Source organism: Danaus plexippus (assembly GCF_018135715.1).
Source record: "Danaus plexippus chromosome 13 unlocalized genomic scaffold, MEX_DaPlex mxdp_15, whole genome shotgun sequence".
NCBI lineage: Eukaryota > Metazoa > Arthropoda > Insecta > Lepidoptera > Nymphalidae > Danaus > Danaus plexippus.
The window spans coordinates 6,229,346-6,247,199 of NW_026869849.1; the positions used below are offsets into that span (position 1 = coordinate 6,229,346).

At 33.6% G+C, this 17,854-nt stretch overlaps 2 protein-coding genes across 12 annotated transcripts in view; both read left to right on the forward strand.

Annotated features, from left to right (window-relative positions):
- LOC116770473 (POU domain, class 6, transcription factor 2) overlaps window positions 1-3,107 on the forward strand; it is an 88,290-nt gene extending 85,183 nt beyond the window's left edge. For all 10 annotated transcript variants that reach the window (XM_061527711.1, XM_032661959.2, XM_032661960.2 and 7 more), the window contains one exon: window positions 270-3,107. In XM_061527711.1, coding sequence (XP_061383695.1) covers window positions 270-394 — 125 coding nt within the window. In that variant the 3' untranslated portion in view covers window positions 395-3,107. The remainder of the gene's footprint in view (window positions 1-269) is intronic.
- Window positions 3,108-3,771: 664 nt separating this feature from the next.
- On the forward strand, window positions 3,772-15,966 carry LOC116769991 (tyrosine-protein phosphatase non-receptor type 4). 2 transcript variants are annotated; one of them, XM_061527671.1, is made up of 15 exons: window positions 3,772-4,328; window positions 4,551-4,679; window positions 7,169-7,382; window positions 7,635-7,843; window positions 8,028-8,180; window positions 8,687-8,925; window positions 9,239-9,382; window positions 10,155-10,398; window positions 10,749-10,854; window positions 11,286-11,522; window positions 11,740-11,856; window positions 11,963-12,183; window positions 12,625-12,757; window positions 13,185-13,393; window positions 14,062-15,966. In XM_061527671.1, exons 1-15 carry the CDS (start codon window positions 4,179-4,181, stop codon window positions 14,137-14,139), a joined length of 2,583 nt encoding a protein of 860 aa, XP_061383655.1. In that variant the 5' UTR covers window positions 3,772-4,178; the 3' UTR covers window positions 14,140-15,966. The 2 variants fall into 2 exon arrangements, with proteins under 2 accessions (XP_061383655.1, XP_061383656.1); XM_061527672.1 differs by lacking the exons at window positions 3,772-4,328; window positions 4,551-4,679 and adding an exon at window positions 6,723-6,850.
- The last annotated feature ends 1,888 nt before the right edge of the window (window positions 15,967-17,854 follow it).

Sequence of the window (17,854 nt, forward strand, 5' to 3'; positions counted from 1 at the left end):
CAATGACAGCTCATAGGAATGTCACTTTTAAAAAGTAAAAATTAAAGTGTCCTATGAACCATAGAGTATAAAATCGAAAGTTAACTTAAGGACACTTTGTGACTGTAAAAATTATTTATCAATAACAAAGCTAATATCACACAGATCAAAATATACACAGTATATATTGAACTATCTCATTCTTGTCTATTCGGTTATAGTCTCTTCAACTTAAGCATTGGTACAAGATCGTATTTTTTTTTAACACCCTGTCATTTCTCCGTTTACAGGAACAGAAATAACCGGTCTGGCTCACCAGCTCGGCTACGAGCGGGAGGTCATCAGAATATGGTTCTGCAACAAACGACAGGCTTTAAAAAACACCGTGCGAATGATGTCCAAAGGGATGGTCTAACATCAAAGTTTAATTATAAACACTAACACCATTCACGAGCTGCCAACTGAAAATGAACATAAGAATTCTTTATAACTAAAACATCGACACAATCCCTATCTTGGTGTCGATAAAAAAATATAATAACTTCATCGACGTATTTAACGAACGTCACTAGCTTAGAAAGAGTCGCCAATATTATTGCTACCTCTTTTCCTTAAAAGGACGAAATATGTATATTTTGTTGACATGTTGACATTTGACACCATGACATAATAATGTCAAAGTTTCGCTGCCAGTATATTTTATATGATATTTATAACTGTTTAGTAAATTTAAAACCAAGTTTATAACTGGCAGTTCGACTGGACTGGTTGCTCCGATTCTTTGCAAACTGGTTAAACACCGGGCAGCTAACGCATCATGATTTAAATTTGAGTAACAGATATATATTATCCTGCATTATAATTTGCTAGACGTAAAGTTGAACATTGCTGAAAATTTAAAAATAGAATTCTGGCCTTATTCGAATCACGAGACTCCAGCCAAGTTTAGAAATGTACGATTTTTTTATATTAAAATTAAAATGAAAACATTTCGACTGATATATTTGTCTCGACGTAGCTACTTTTACTATGTACGGTAGAAATATATAGATGTTTAGTACAAAAACATTAAAAAAAATACGAGTGATCACGGTTTAATACTCCTTATGCCACTATATAATGATTTATCATTATAGTGACGAGAATTTTTAACATTTAATTTCTATTATCGATAGTTTTGTTACTGTGGCTTGCCCTTAACGCTTAACGTAATAATTTAAGAGGCCGTTTTATTTAATGAAATGCATTTGTAAATAAGTACAACATTTTAAATTTAAACTCAAAAACGATAAATGAATGTAAGTTATAGATACATTAATTTATTGAAATACTCTGAGTTGTTTCTTTCTATATAGAGAATGTTGCACTTTATAGTTTTAGGATAACATAACAGTATAGGTGTAGTTAACATGTGTCGTCGAACTTAGTGGCCTACTGATTTTTTTAATATTATTTTAACTATATATATATTTCATTCTGTTCATAGATAGGTTTATAAACGATATGTATAGAATAATTGAATGCATCGTCGTGAACTGTAAATATTGTTCTATTAATTTTAGTTCATTAAAACGTATTATTAGTTTTACGTTAAATTTAACTGAACTATAAGTTTAGCTTCGTAAGAATTTCGTCTAGATATTCGAGTTGGATATTTGTTGCAATATTAAATGATTTTTCAAAGTGTTCTCATTCGTTCCAAGTTCGCATATTACGTGTTTGTTCAAAGGCGATATATTGATAGTTGACATACAAATGACAGCAGGTCTTTTTGTTGATTTGGAAGCCAATCAAACATCTGTGCATATTATTTGGGTTGCTACTAAAAAAAAAACTAATAAAATTGCCTCGCATTTGGAAAGTAGATTTCAAAATATTATACTTATAGATTTTCAAAAAAAAAAAAAATTATTATGTATGTTTTAAGTGTTGTAGGCGCCCGAACAGTATGCACATTTAAGAGTGATGTTTATATATATGAGTTACTTTAATACATCCAAATTACAAAAAAAGAAAAAAAAACGCCGACAAAATACAGAATTACATTATGTTACATTAACATTAATTTTCCTACATTGTATTAATAAAATGAAATAGTAAAATGATATGTAAATAGTTGAACAGAATTCAAACAAGAAGGACCTACTGTGAGCTGTAAGACCGTATCATAGTATTAAGGCTGTAATTTAACGTATGTTAATGACCAATGAAAACCAACTTGTGATCATTAATATTTGTACTGTTACCTACTACTTAACAAGAGTCGTTAAAAAATAATATTATAAAATTGAACATATTTTTCGGCTGTTGAAAAATTGTAAATACAATATTAAGGATAATAAAAAAAAAACTATTTGGATTAATATTTAGGAACAAATGGAAAAAATATTATCAAAATTTATATTTTCAAAAATTATTACAATTGCAAAAAAATGTGTATTTAAAAAAAATGGAATGTTTGGCCATAATCAAAATTTTTATCGATGGATTTTTTATCGACTAAAGCACACCACTACACAAAACAAGCAGTACGGTAAACAGTGTATAAAAATTGTGCGATGCGATACTGCGAGTAATGTAATTATAATGGAGTCAGATGTTTCGTATCAATACTTCAACTTATAAGAGTGTTAGAACTACCATAGCATAATAAGTATACATATTCTGTGTTTCAATAGAATTGGTCCGTTTATTAATGTCCGATAAATCGATTGGAAGCATCAATTAGTGCCATGCTTTATCGATAAATTTATATAATACATACGAAATGTCTGATTCCCATCAAACATTAGTGTAATAGATGGAAGCATAGAATGCTAAGTACAAATAATAATTTAACGATAAACTGCTAGTCCGTTACATTTAAAAGTATATAAAATTTTAATTGCACGGCAACCTCGCATCGCACCCTGGTTTTCATAATCCGCATGTATTTATAATAATAATAGTTTAAAATACAATTATTAAATTCTACTACACATAACTTCATCTGTAACACATATTCAAACCAAACTGTAACAGTATCTAATAGTGTATTAATTTTTCTTCCTGTAATGGTACCGAATGAATGACTATGGCTGCTGGATTATGAAGAAAAGCAGATTAAAGGCAGATAACTGTTTGAATAATTGTTTCATTGTACCGCTACTACCCCCCAAAATAATTTGACATGGTTAATTTTTAAGTTTATTTGTACATTTATGAAGCAATCGAGCTCTAATTCAATCTTTTTCCAAGTAATGAAAGGAAACTACGAAAAATGACTGATGGATGGATGATCGAAATGAAAATTTTGAAGCTTGTATCGAAGTAATAAAACACTTAAATTGAATAGTATTTGTAAATAGATTCTCAAGAATCATATAATGTTCAAAATATGATTTTGTAAAATAATGAATGTTTAAAAAAACAATAGAGCAATCCAATATTTAAAGACAGCAGAGAGACTGCGTTTTTTTTTCATAAACTCATATAAATATGATATGTTTTTAGATACACTAAATATTTACGGATTTATCGTTAATTTTATTAAATAATAATAATATTAAATTTATTGTTGCTAAAAAATAATATTTTAGGCAATAGCGATTATATTATATACTCTTATATTTCTCTACTTTCATATGTATGATAAAATAAACAAATTAAAGTAAAGAGTTTTCTCAAGCAGCAAAATAAATTAATGAAAGCTTAAAATAATTCAGCAATGTTTTATAAGAAATATAATGCAAAAACCAAACGCTTCGTTTGCCATACTGAATTCAGAAATGTCAGTGTCAATAATTCAATATGGCGAAACGAAGTTTTGTTTGAAGAGAGGAGTGATCGAATTTTGCAATTTTTTAACAATTAAATATACAATAAGTAAAAATATTCAAGTGCTATCAATAGATTTTGATTAACTTGACTTAAGAAAAGTTAGAAGCACTTACTTATCAAACAGTAAAGTATGAAAACTTAAGAAGATCAAGATTTGATAACAAATATACGGAAAAATGTGAAACTTGCAATACATGTCATTGTTTATGTCTTCATTTGGCTGGAGTCCACAGACTAGTTATCATCTTATTATGCAGTTAACACTGTAATAGCGGTCATGATTCATAAGGTTATAGGTTAAGGGATACCTAATTAAGGATTGAAACCCCAACTCTTGCGTATATTACATTGTGCTCAGTTATCTGATAGTAACCGATGAAATGATCGAGAGTGTATCTCGTCGTGCGTTCAGCAGTTCGAGCGGCACCTACAACGTTCGTGCCTCGGAACTGGCCCGCGAACGAAAGCTTAATATCTTCAATGTCACCGTCGTGTTTTTGGACGATACCCAGCAATTATTTCAGATCGAGGTGAGCTATTTCAAAAATATGCGAGTGCATTTTACACTGAACTTTTAAGTTTAACGCCTTTGTTATTTCTGTTCACAAATAATGACATTCATGATTCATGTTTATGAATATTGTTTACTGAACAGAAACCAATTTCATGCATAAGACTATACATGAACATTTTTTTTTGTTAACAAAAGTGAAATCATACAACATTTACAATATGATATTCATTTATTGCAGAAAAAAGCCAAGGGAAGTGTGCTATTAGAACAGGTTTTTCAAAACCTTGAGTTGGTTGAAAAGGATTACTTTGGCTTGCAATTCACTGAAAATGGTTTACCTCCTAATGCTACAAATACAGAGCTAACAGTGAGTTACTTATATTAAATACAATTGATTGACTATTTATATATTTCATTATATATTATTATTTTCCTTTTGAGGCAATCAGGTATCTAATTATATAATAATATTGTTTTCCTACTAGTAGTGATTGAAATAGTGCACAGATGTGATATCTATACATTGACACCTTCAAAATTGTAAATAAAAAAGATGATGATAATTTACTTTCTAATAAGTATTTTAGTAAGAGAACTTAATAAATGGTAACTCCGTACATCAGTCTGTCTGTTGATATGACAGTAAGATGTAATATTTCCATACTCCAGTGCTTCATTCACCTAATCCATTCAGGACACTATAGCTTAGTTGGTAAAGTCATTTGAATGCTCATCTAGAAGGATGCAAGTTTGAATTCTGATAGTGTGAATAAATTTTTCATTTAAAATTTTCAACAACTATCGATTTAAGATTTAGCCCAAAATTGCTTTAATATCAGAAACAAATGCGCAATACACAAAAATAGACTGTAAATTATATGGAATAAAAAAAACTAAATTATCCCCTTTGAATTACTCAAGATTAATTAGATATGCTTTATAAGTAACCCAGCTAACTGTTATCAAAATGATAATGAAAGATTATAATCATTACCTTATGGGTTCAGAGAAATAAAACACTGTAACAGCTGTCTCAATGTGACATCACTAATAATATTTGGTATTTAATCGGAATTAATCTAATAATCTCATATAATAATTGCTATTATTAATAATGAAATATTTTTATATAAAAACTATTGATTGTTACTTCATTATCAAAACCGATCACAATTTAAACTATAATATCCAAATCATATTTAAAATGAAATTATTCTTACCATTTATAATGACTACATATATAGCTTGAATGTACTTAATGTTCAGGTAATTTTTATTTACAATTCATTGAAAATGTAATTCCGTCACTGATAGCGAATGTATCCACTAATTTACTATCGGTAATAATTTCTCATCGATTGCAATATACAACATTATATATATAAAGTTTTATAGAGTGTTATTTTGTACACGACAAAATTTATTCCACTACAGAATGTTGTAGAGGAGTAAAGAAAAAATATAAATAAAACTGACTTATAAGCATTTTGTTACTAACTGTGTTCTGATTGGGTGAAGGGTTGAGGTGCAGCTCTTAAACATAAAATGCTTGAGAGTTTTACCAAGAAATTTGGGGTCGAAATATAGTCATATGTATGGTATATGCAAAATGAAAAAAAACATAATAACATATTTTCTATATGATCAAAATAAATTGTCTAATTCTACTCAAGCTATGAGTCACATGTCTTGGATGCGGATAATATAGGGTAGGGCTGGCAGTTAAGAAAATATTTTCACTTCCTATCACTGACAAAAATTTATATTTTTTTTAATTTATTTTTCACCAGAATTATTACAAACTAAAAATATGATAAATGTAATATAAAGGAGGTTATATAGTTAAAGGAATTTTACAGAAGAATTTGTTGTTTTGAATCTGAAAAAAAAATTTAAAAAGATGTTAGAAAATAATCATTCAAATATGGAATTATTTATATATTACTTATTTGCTAGTTTGAATGCCGTCTTTCAAATGAGAACCGTGGTAGTAAATCGTAAAAGCTGAATGCTAATTAATGGAAATGTATTGATAGAGAAATTATGACTATTTATTAACGTTCACTGATTCCGTCGTACTAAACATGCATATGTAATGTAATGCTGTTTTTATCAAGCACAATATTAGGTTCGCTGACAAATATGTGAAACATCATTATATATATAAGTATCTACATAGTATATATGTAAATATGCCTTTTTCTAGTTTTTATTACTTCAATTACATATTTCTAATAATTTTACATAATAAATATATCAAACTTACTATACTATACTTATTCAATGTATCTTTCAACGTGAGTGATTCATCATTAGCCAGCTATAGTTGGTCATGCTTTGATATATAAAATTTTTAATTGTAACCTGCATGACTCAATTTTCTTGGTATCTTTAATTTGCGATTCAATAGTTTTGTATCATTCTTTGACCGGACTCCTTGAGAGCGAGTTATAATGTGATTCTGTTTTGCGATTTAACCAATACATATTTATTGTGTTTTATTTATTATAATGATGTTAAGGAAGTGAATTATACAGGGTGAGTTTCGCAGTAAGCAGAGGTTCCAGGAAAACTACGAAATTTACCTATTATTGCATTATAATAAGAATTACATATTAAAACTTATAACCTATACTTAAGACTACATGATTGCCCGATATCAGGATAGCAATACGACTCCATAGCTTGTGTGGTATCAGGAATCTTCTGGTTCACACGGCTTGGTGTTCGTTCCGCGGAGTCAGCGACGTCAGTCGTTATATAAAATTGTATGCATACAACGATGTTTCCCGGCGATGTTCATATATTATTTTAATATATTTTAGTGGTTTGATTAATATTATTTGAATATTTCAGCGTTGGCTTGACAGTGGCAAATCAGTTAAAAAGCAAGTCGGTGTCAATCCGCATTTCTGGCTGGCGGTACGCTTCTATCCTCCTGAGCCGAGTCGTTTAGCCGAAGAGTACACGAGATATCTTCTTTGTCTCCAACTGAGAAAACTGCTTCTGGATGGAAGAATGATAGCTCCGAAGAATACAGCACTTCTACTGGCTTCATTTACTGTACAAGGTTGGTTTTAAAAATTTATCCTAATAATGAATATTCGATTAAAAAAATATATAGTGACTTCGAACCTGCTTCCTTCCAAATATAAAATTCCAATTGCTCTTCAAACTGAACCATCGTGTCTTATCCCTATAATATGATTAATCGATTTAATTCTTAAAATGTTCACACTTGATATCATGTCATTAATTCATATCAGTATATACAGCTCTATATATGTGTTTTTTTATTTATATGTATGTATGTATGTTCCAGCCGAACTCGGTGATTATAACGCCACCGAGCACCAGAACAACTATCTGTCAGAGCTGTGTCTATTACCGAAACAGAGTCCTGAGGACGAGAGGCGTATCAAGGAACTTCACAAGCTTCATAAAGGTCAATCGCCCGCTGATGCTGAAGCGAACTTTCTGGAACACGCGAAGCGTTTGGATTGCTACGGCGTTGAATCACATCCGGCTAAGGTTATAAATAATAATAGTTTGGACTACATATATATATAAATATAAATAAACATAGCATACTATTAAGTTAAGAAAAAATATATATTTTTTAAAACTATAATCTTGTAATAAAGAGAATATTTTTTATTAATTTATAAGTGGAGAAATTATGAATGTGGGTTGGATGATGTTTATCTCGTTACAGGACTACAACGGGAAGGACATACTGATTGGCGTCACGTCAATCGGTATTGTCGTTTTTCAGAACAACATACGAGTCAACACTTTCTCTTGGAGCAAAATTGTTAAGATATCGTTCAAGAAGAAGCAGTTCTTTATACAGTTGAAGCGAGAAGCCGTAAGTATATAGTTTTTATTACCTCAGTTTGCTCACAGGAATAATTAATGATGGAAACATTGTTAAGTATAGAGTATCTGGCACCTACTGTCTAGTAGTATCGATTCAAGCCGTTTCAAGTCTTATTGTGCACGTAGTAATACTTCTGGTTATTACAACGTAATGTCCTCAAGTCCCATTCCTTGTCAAGAAATGCGTGCACGGTGAATACTTGTACCTATTAGTGACGTCACCACGAATCTCCAACGTTGAACTACACACGGACAGTTTCCAGTATCGATCCACGTGCCATGACACAACAATGTGTGAAGATTGACGTGCGGGAGTTTTGCGTTTTAACTATAATAATTCACGGGCAGGGCAAAGATTTGGACCGTGCAGAAAAAGTTTGACATACCACTAGCTGATTCTTGTAGAAGGAATTATTAATGTCATATAAGCGTTTGATAATCTTATTCTAGCAATATTTCATGTTATAAAAGCAATTATTACTGATCAATTCCCAGTCTGAATCGTACGACACCGTGCTTGGCTTCAACATGCGCTCGAGTCGTGCGTCGAAAGCCCTCTGGAGGTGTAGTGTTGAGCGTCACGGCTTCTTCCGTCTGCGGGCCCCCCGTCGCAAGGCCTTCCTCGGGGCCTGGGGGGCCCTCGCCGGGGTCACCGCCCCCGCTGTCATAAGGACGGAGACCCAGGCCCTAGAAGACGCTAAACGATCACGGTCGATAAATAGAAGTTTTGTACGGTCAGTATGAAAATATTTAGAAGCCAGTGGCTTTGGTACACAAGAATAAACTATTTGTATTTTTTGTCACTAAATCAGTGGTCATTCTGTTTTTAGTTAGTTGTTCATAAAAGTAAAACTATTGAACAAAACCCGCCGCCCCTATTCAACTCGGTTAATTTAAAGCTGTACGTAGCCCCACAATGCTGTGAAGTTAAAAACATAATTATAATAAAGACACACATATACTTACTGTTTCATTCATTCCAATAAACTTTTACATCAATGTTAAATCATGAGAGTCTTACTGTTTCTGATTAACGTTAACGTTCAGTCGCAGTAGTTCCCGTAACCGTGACAAATCATCCGGGGCCTCCCCCGGCGTAGTGAGCAGCGCCCGGGGGTCACGCGTCACTGGTCACGACGAGCCCCCGCCGCGAGAGGCCTGGGGGGACGAATTGCACAACAACGAAGACGAGTACGACATACATATGTACATATAAGGCGGCCCATACGGCTACAATAGATTTGGACAATATTTTTATTGTGCAATAATATTGAACGTCCTCTATGAATAATATGTAGCAATAGATCGACGAACGGCTCTAAACAGTGAACAGAAGAAGTATTGCGCAATATTAACTTCACGGTACAAAACATACATATTGCGCAATAAAATTGAAGCTCGCTCAAACTTGTGATCGATCCTTGCGCAATTTTTCAATATGATCCCTGCACTGATAATAATATTGTACAATCAACTATAATTGTAGTCGTATGAGCCGCCCCAGAGAATCACTGCAATATTACTAATATATATGTATAAATAAAATTTTATCGTCAATTTGCTAACGTACAAAAAATAGTTTGTTAAACACGCATGCATTAGCTATCTGTTTGCTGCCGCCCGCCTCTGGGACGGGTTGACCGATTCCGCTTTGACTTTCTCCGATGTTGTCATAAGTAACTTGGGCTACATTTAGTTTAGAACCGCTATTTACAGTGTTCGAGGTACAGATTCAGAATTGTTTTTCATTGTTCAGCCTTACTTCCATTAATGTCCGACATCATGGCCATAGCCAGCATTTATAGTTTTCAATTACAAGTTGATACTTAAATGTTGCCATTACAAAATTACAATATTTCTGTATTATAATTATATTATAGTATAATATAGTATATTATAACTAGTACGGCAGAGATGGCGCCACTTGTGACAGTAGTTTATTAATATCAAATAATGTGTGCAGTAGCGACGGCGGCTTCCTGGAGCGCGTGTTCCGCGTGCCGTTGACTTATGTTGACGATTCAGAATCTGAGTCGGTCACGGAGCGAGCGGAAGAAGATCCGGCGGAAGGAGTTGTGTGCGTCAGACTCTACCCCGGGACCGACGGGCGGTACGGGTTCAATGTGAGAGGCGGAGGGGGGGGAGCGGCCGTACTCGTGTCCAGGGTCATGCCCAGGACGAGAGCTCATCTGCAGGAAGGAGACCAGGTACGGTGATATAATACTATATTATAGCCCCAGGACAGGCCGATGACAAGTTTGTCCATGAAATGACCCGAATATTCGCAAAATACGGAATAAAAGCTGAAACACTAGTATTCCAATCTGTAGCCTTTGGAATATCGCATTTCAGTCTCTCCTATGAGTAGGCCGTCGCGTCTGAACTGTAACTATTCCTATTCAACTGTACTCTTTATTTCTACTTATTTCTTGAATTATATTCAAGTATCAGCTCAACATTTTTTAATGTAAAAAACACAATCTATACATTTGACTTACATTAATGTCAATTGAGATATATATTAATCAGCTTCCTTACGCTTTCCTTGTATTTCCAGGTCATATCAATAAACGGTACTGATGTCGAAGAAATGACCCACGAGCAAGTTGTTCAGACCATAAGAAATACAAAGGGAGTTCTAACTCTAATGGTCAAACCCAACGGTGAGGAGTGATTTATATAATTTTGACCAAATTGTGTAGACCCTTGTATATAAATTCTAAAAACTATCACATTAAGATCACACCAGTGGTATATCTGGTTTGTATCCCAAAATATGTGATTGTCTCTTAGTAAAATAAACATTTTATTGATAAATCTTTATATAAAGCGAGTCGTGTTAGTTACACTATTTATAACTTGGTGGAAAATTGGTGGAGAGAAAAAGAAAATTGATGGAGAGATAGCTTAGAACAAAGTAAAGGACATAGAATACTTTTCATCCGACTGAAAAAGAAAGAAAAATAAGTTGATCAAATCCAAAATCTTCTGATCTACAGTCTTTAAGGAGGAATACATGTCTAATTCTGAAACTAACGCAGACGAAGTCGCGGGCAATAACTAGTATATAAGAAAAGTGAACGATATCTCACAGCGGTGTACGAGCCGGAGGTGTGTGTGGAGGAACCGGCCGTTTGTTTCGTGCCGCTCGGCGCCGGCACCTTCGAGGGTGATCTGCAGCAGTCGATGTTGCTGCTGGGAGACGGGCTGGCGTCGGGGGCGGCACTGCGGCAGTACGACGCACTGCTGAGGCGAGCGGCGGACCGACCCGCCACCGCCGCCCGACTGCCCGCCAACCTCGCGAGGAACAGATACAGGGATATCGCTCCATGTGAGTCATTTAACACTATAGAGTTGTTCAATCAGTTAACTTCTCGACACAAGTAAGTTCTAGACGAGTTCCGTTACTGTAAGTTAGTTATGTTAGTATTTGAATCACGTGATTATTCGTGGATTTTTTATATAATATTACATTACTTTGATAATCAGTAAACAGACCTATGTACAACACACACACACACACACATGTATATATGTAAACGTTACAGATGATTCAAGTAGAGTGATATTAAAGAACGGCCCCAACGGTGATTACATCAACGCTTCCTACATCAACATGGAGATAGCTAACTCTGACTTAGTCCTCACGTACATCGCAACTCAAGGTAACCGTCTAAATATTCATATCATATTCAATTCAATTATATTTCAATATATTTCAATATTCAATTCAATAATTTTATATCAACTACGAGATTATTATATTTTCAGGCCCGCTAGCGTCCACGGTTGGTGACTTCTGGCAAATGGTTTGGGAAAGTGAGAGCAGTTTGGTGGTGATGTTGACGGTGCTGGCCGAGCGAGGGCGGGCCAAGTGTCACCAATATTGGCCCAAAGTCGGGACCGCGCTCAAAGCGACCAATTCATTGACAGTGGTCACAAACAGCGAACAGAATTTAGGACATTACACGCAGAGGGAGATGAGTTTGAAGGTTTGTTTAACGCGTGATTTCCATAGCGGCACTTTAGATGACCCAATGAGAATTTGCTTACGGTTTTGATAATATTTGTGGTAGTTATAATGAATTGTTGACGCAGACTATACCAATGTATACAAATGTAGCTGTTTACTATTGTTAATTAATTTAGATTTATTTATTTTCCGCGCATTTTATATTGTTATTATTTTTTTTCACCGGCTTTAAAAATAAAAAGTTGATCAATTGGTCGAGTCATTTTCGAGTTATGCGCCTAGCAACATCCATTTTTATTTATACACATAGTTAATTCAAGACATTATTGGAAACGACCAAACACGCTAAATATTAATAGTTACAAACACCAGTGGCCAATTCATGTAGTCCGACTTATAGCAGAATCAGAGTATTTCCAATTCCAGGCTAACCAATGATAGTAAGTGATTCCATTTCCAGGATAGCAACGGTGCCAGTCGTGACGTCACTCAGCTGCAGTACACCGCCTGGCCCGACCACGGAGTGCCCGACGACCATCAACAGTTTATCAGCTTCGTGAGACTGTGCTCCCAGCTGAGGAACCATCGAGCCGGTGAGATATACAAACATATATATATATGATATATGTATAGTAGCTGGCACGTGCCTTGGCAAGGTTGTAGCGTAGTGGGGATAATTTTGCGCATGTGCACTTAGTGCAACAAAAAGTGGTCACTTTGACGCTTAGTCATTACAAAAGCTATAATAGTATCAAAAGCAATGGGTTCAATTTAAGTGCTCGCAAGTGTACTCGGCAGCGGACATCCCGTCCCGCACGGGTTATGTCGTGTTCTACGCATCTACCGCCTGTCGCCAAGCCACGAGCCGGCTAATATACTATACATTATAAACAATGCAATATGTAATCCCGATTCTATGGAATGAGCAGTTGTTGCTAAAATGCCAGCACAACTTTTAATAATTACATGAAAAATGGTCTATAACATCAGAAAATTAACATATAGCGTATAATGTTCCAGTAATACCCACGGTAGTGGAAGACATGTGTGGTCCGGAGAGAGTGCTCGAGCCGCCGATGATAGTCCACTGTTCCGCGGGCGTGGGGCGGACCGGCGCTCTCATACTGGCGGAGACGGCGCTGGAGCTGCTAGGACGGAAGCAGCCGCTGTACCCCCTGGATCTAGTCAGGGCCATGCGCACTCAGAGACCAATGTGCATACAGAACGCGGTGAGACGAGTGCTCGAGCTAGAGCCGACGATTAGGAACGCGAATAATACCAATGTTTACGGACTACTACGCGGTATTTTATCGTTTTATACTAAATACTTGTTGTAGTGTACAGCAACCGTGAGCAAAGTAGTTAAAATAATTAAAAACGCATAGTAATCCGTAAATATTACTTTTATTTAAATAAATGCTCGCGTCTTAGATCTCGTTATAAGATAGAAAAGTAAAAGTGTGCTTTAAAAACTGTCACATACACTCTGTGAGAATTCTTTAAGTGTTCTTAAAAAATTCTCTGTGTTGTTGTATGGTTAAGCTGTGAGTAGTATGCTCGAGCTCGAGCCATCAGTTGCTTAGTACAATGTACAATATAGACAGCTCATATCTCGAGCCACTAGCATTGATTTATATACAAAGTGACAGTTCGTGTCACCGGATTGAGCGGAAGTATTTTTTAAAACCTGTAATTAATATTTCCCGCGATTTATCAGTCGATTTAAAAACTTCGATGAAAAAGTTTTACACTTTGAAGACTATTACTTTTGGTGGAACAGATTTATTTTCTAAATGTATGAAAAAATATTTGTGCTGGAACCTTAACATTAAAATGAATACTCGCGAAAATCTTAGATCTCATTACCTTAACATTAAATTTAATTATTTTTTTGCAGAGTCAATATAAGTTCGTATGTGAAAGCATTCAATCTGCGTACGCGCAGGGTCTGACGGACGAGGGCGGGGCCAATTGATGTCTAACACCGTCCTACGAGGACACCGTTTATACTAAAATAGGACACATTTGTACCACAGTAAGGTCGATGCTCCCTTGCCAACCTTACACCGACTAAATTTAGTACACTGTGATGTGAACTATAAGTGAACATACGCCGCATACTGAACATGAATAGCTGAGTGTAATCATTTGTACATTATAGTAACTAGGTGCAATAGAACGTGTGTGTCACAGATGTATAATATATTATTTACTTTGTTCTGTCATAGGACAGATGTCCGTGTGATAATATCTCTGTAACTTGGAGCTGTCGGTTCTCGTAACATCTAACTCGAATAATGAAACATATCATGTCTAACAATAGCTTAAGATATTTATTTATTATTTTTTCTTATTTCTAAGTAAGTGACTCGCCTTGACACGAATTTAACGTTTCCTTTGTATATAACCTAAGTGACTGTGCCATTATTTTTATTCACACTGCTCGTTGTGTTTCACACGCGTCTAGTTTGATGGTATTTAGATATTTTGTAAGTAGCATCAATACGTAATGTTTGATACACACAGATGTGTTCTCGGCTATGGACCTTTATTGCCAGAATCGCCTAGTGATAAGGTTATGACAAATAAATACTAGTTTCTGAAAAATTTATACGTAATAATAATAATAATAATGTGTCCCTCGTCGATATATTTTTACCAGTTTCATAGTTAATTCATATCTAAAGCGATATTAGACTGATAAAAATTACACTGGTAAAAGTTGTAAGACACCGAATTACGATTGAAATTAGAGGTTTGTGTAGAAGCGTGTGTGGACTTGGTAGTGGAACGTTTAAATTATATCTAAGTCAACAAACTAAAGTGATCCTTAATCGATGATAATAAGGTTTACATTTCTTAAATTATTTATATTCTGTCCTTGCTGTCAATTTATGTTTACCACTATGTCGTGTTAAGCGACAGTCCCCTGGCTCGTTTGGCTGATGGGTAGGTGTTGTTTCTAAAACGTAGCGTCTTGCAATTTTTTTTACGATCTGTCATTTGAATTGAATGGTTTTTTAAATAATTCTCAGTATTATTTTTGAAGAGATAATATTTTTAAATTTCAGTATAAATATTAAACCGAAGTCAACATTTTCATTGCAAGCCGCTAGACCGCATGTTTGAAGTAATTTCTTAATAAAACTAAGTATTACATCTATCGTAAAATTATTTAAGTCAAACTCAAACTATATTTTTGTTATTAATTTATTTTTATTTTTTTCTATGAGAAATTTATTTTTTTGCCTTTATAATATTTTCCAGTCATAATTTTATATAAATTTTACTTTTACGAACGTCACTTCCTGTTTCTTTATTTCTAACCGCGTTTTTAATCATCTTAAATTATTACTATTTTAATTTTTTCTTGCCAAAATTTAACAAAATTAATATATCTCAGATGTACATATGTGTTCATCTACTTAACTAGTGTTATGCAAGAGGGAACAATTTATTTTAATTAATTTAAATGTCTGATTATTATTCCTTATTGCATAACGCCGGCGGGTCTAAGACCGCGAATGACTGACGTAGTGTTAAGTTGGGTGTTTGGCAATAGTTTAAATAAGTATGTTTTGATTCGCATGCGCTGAGGATTTCGTTGGAGCAAAACGACATTGACCTCTCGTGCTGTAACATCGAACAAAAATTGACCTTATCTCTTACACGATAAGAGTTAAATTTGTCCATTAGGAATTCAAGGCGTAAGCGAATAAAACTGGTGTTACATTTTCTACCTAGTGATGTCTTTATACAGTGCTGTGCATATTTTTCTGTGACGAATAAAATTTTAACGAAAGTGTTGTTTTTATTGTAATAGAATACCGACTGTTGACACATACCTAACACACACTAATAAAAAATTTCTTCAAATTTATACTTTTCAATAGTTTTAAAACCAAATTTACAAAAACTTTCTTATAACCAAATCTAAAATCAAATATTATTTTACAATATGTCTTCTGTGACGTCGTCTGTTGCCGTCACTGTCAATGTCAGACACACTGACGTCTCACTGAGAGGTAGTACGTTATATTCCCGCAATTTGGCAAACCTGCTGGTATTTAGTACTTAATTTAAAAACTCACCAGAATTGATAAGTTATTCATCGAAATCAACCCAAGTAAGTAGTGCAGTCATCATGCCCTTTCATTTTTGTTTCTTTAAAGTTATTACATTTATTTTTTATATCATTACTATAACAATTAATGAACATCTAATTAAAATTAATATATCGCCATATTTCGTCTTCAGATTTGATCAGTTCCAATCGAAATATCAAATTATCTATACCTAATAGCATAGTTACCAAATATTAAACATAAATCTTGTCAATATTTAATTATTATTCATGTAAATTATTTACTACTACTACTTCTCTTAGTGGCGTTTCCTTATATATTTCGCCAATGTCATGTGCCGATATTATACTGAACTATGTGAAGAGGGATTTGTGAATGAACAAGGTTGCGACTAGAGACTAAGAACTGAGTGAATCATTTATGATTTTTAATGTGACATTTCTTTATTCTGTCATTTTTGACATTAATTCCAAGTTCAAAGACAACAGAGATTAGCTTGAAGCCTGAAAATTACTAAACAGTGTAGTTCCTCGTGCAAATTTTTGAACGAATTATCCCAAATTTTTGAAACCGTACCTACTACATTCAAAATTTCTATATTTTCAATATATTATTCATTAGTTAAACATTCAATTAACGTTAGTTCTGGTTTACACTAATACTTCTTGTTTTTTAAGCCAAACCTCAGTGGCTATAAAATTTTCTATAGCATATGAAGAAATGAAGAATTTTCTATTCTAATAATTGAAACTATTTTAACTTCAACGTCCGTTAAGGTGTCATAAAAACTATTTGTCTAATGCACAAGAAGCTTCTTCAATAATTTATAGTTAATGTACGATAAACTATCGTAGAATCTTGTCTTATTGTTAGAGCATCGTTTATTTTTGATGAAAGCAGTTTTTGAAATTTACCTAATATTAAATGGACGTATCCCCATAGCATATTCTAGAAACTTCGACTTTGTAAAATATCAGTTCAACTATGGTAAATTCTATGAAGAATATTGGCATAGCCCAACTGACAATTTTATCAAGACGTCTTGTTATAAATGTACTATAATAAAAAGTAGTTTTCGTATTTATAAACTAAGTTTAAACGTTGGCACTATCTAATAAAATACATCGGCCAGAACATTATCGTTTTGTGTACGATTATATTATATACTCGTATTATTCTAGATCAATATTCTGTTTTTCTTTCTAAATTTGCTATGACCGAGGAACGATCCGACCTACTTTTATTATCGTAAAATCGGTAATGACGAATAACATTGTATTTAAAGGTTTAACATAATAAAATATATTTATTACCCTCTCTATATCTTGTTCTGAAAATTTTATCCTCATATAAATATATAAAAAGTCACGAGATACGAAAATTTAGAAGCGAACAAATTTCAACCTTGTATAGCTCGTACAATATATTCATTAAGTAAATCATTTTTACATTATAACAAGTCGAGAGTACGTGACATTAATTTATTTTACCATGTAATCGATTAGTGAAGTCTGTCAGACTTACTATATATAAGTATCTCGGTATGAATATTACGATATCCTTTATATTGAATATTAATTTATAATTATATTAATGTGTTAATAG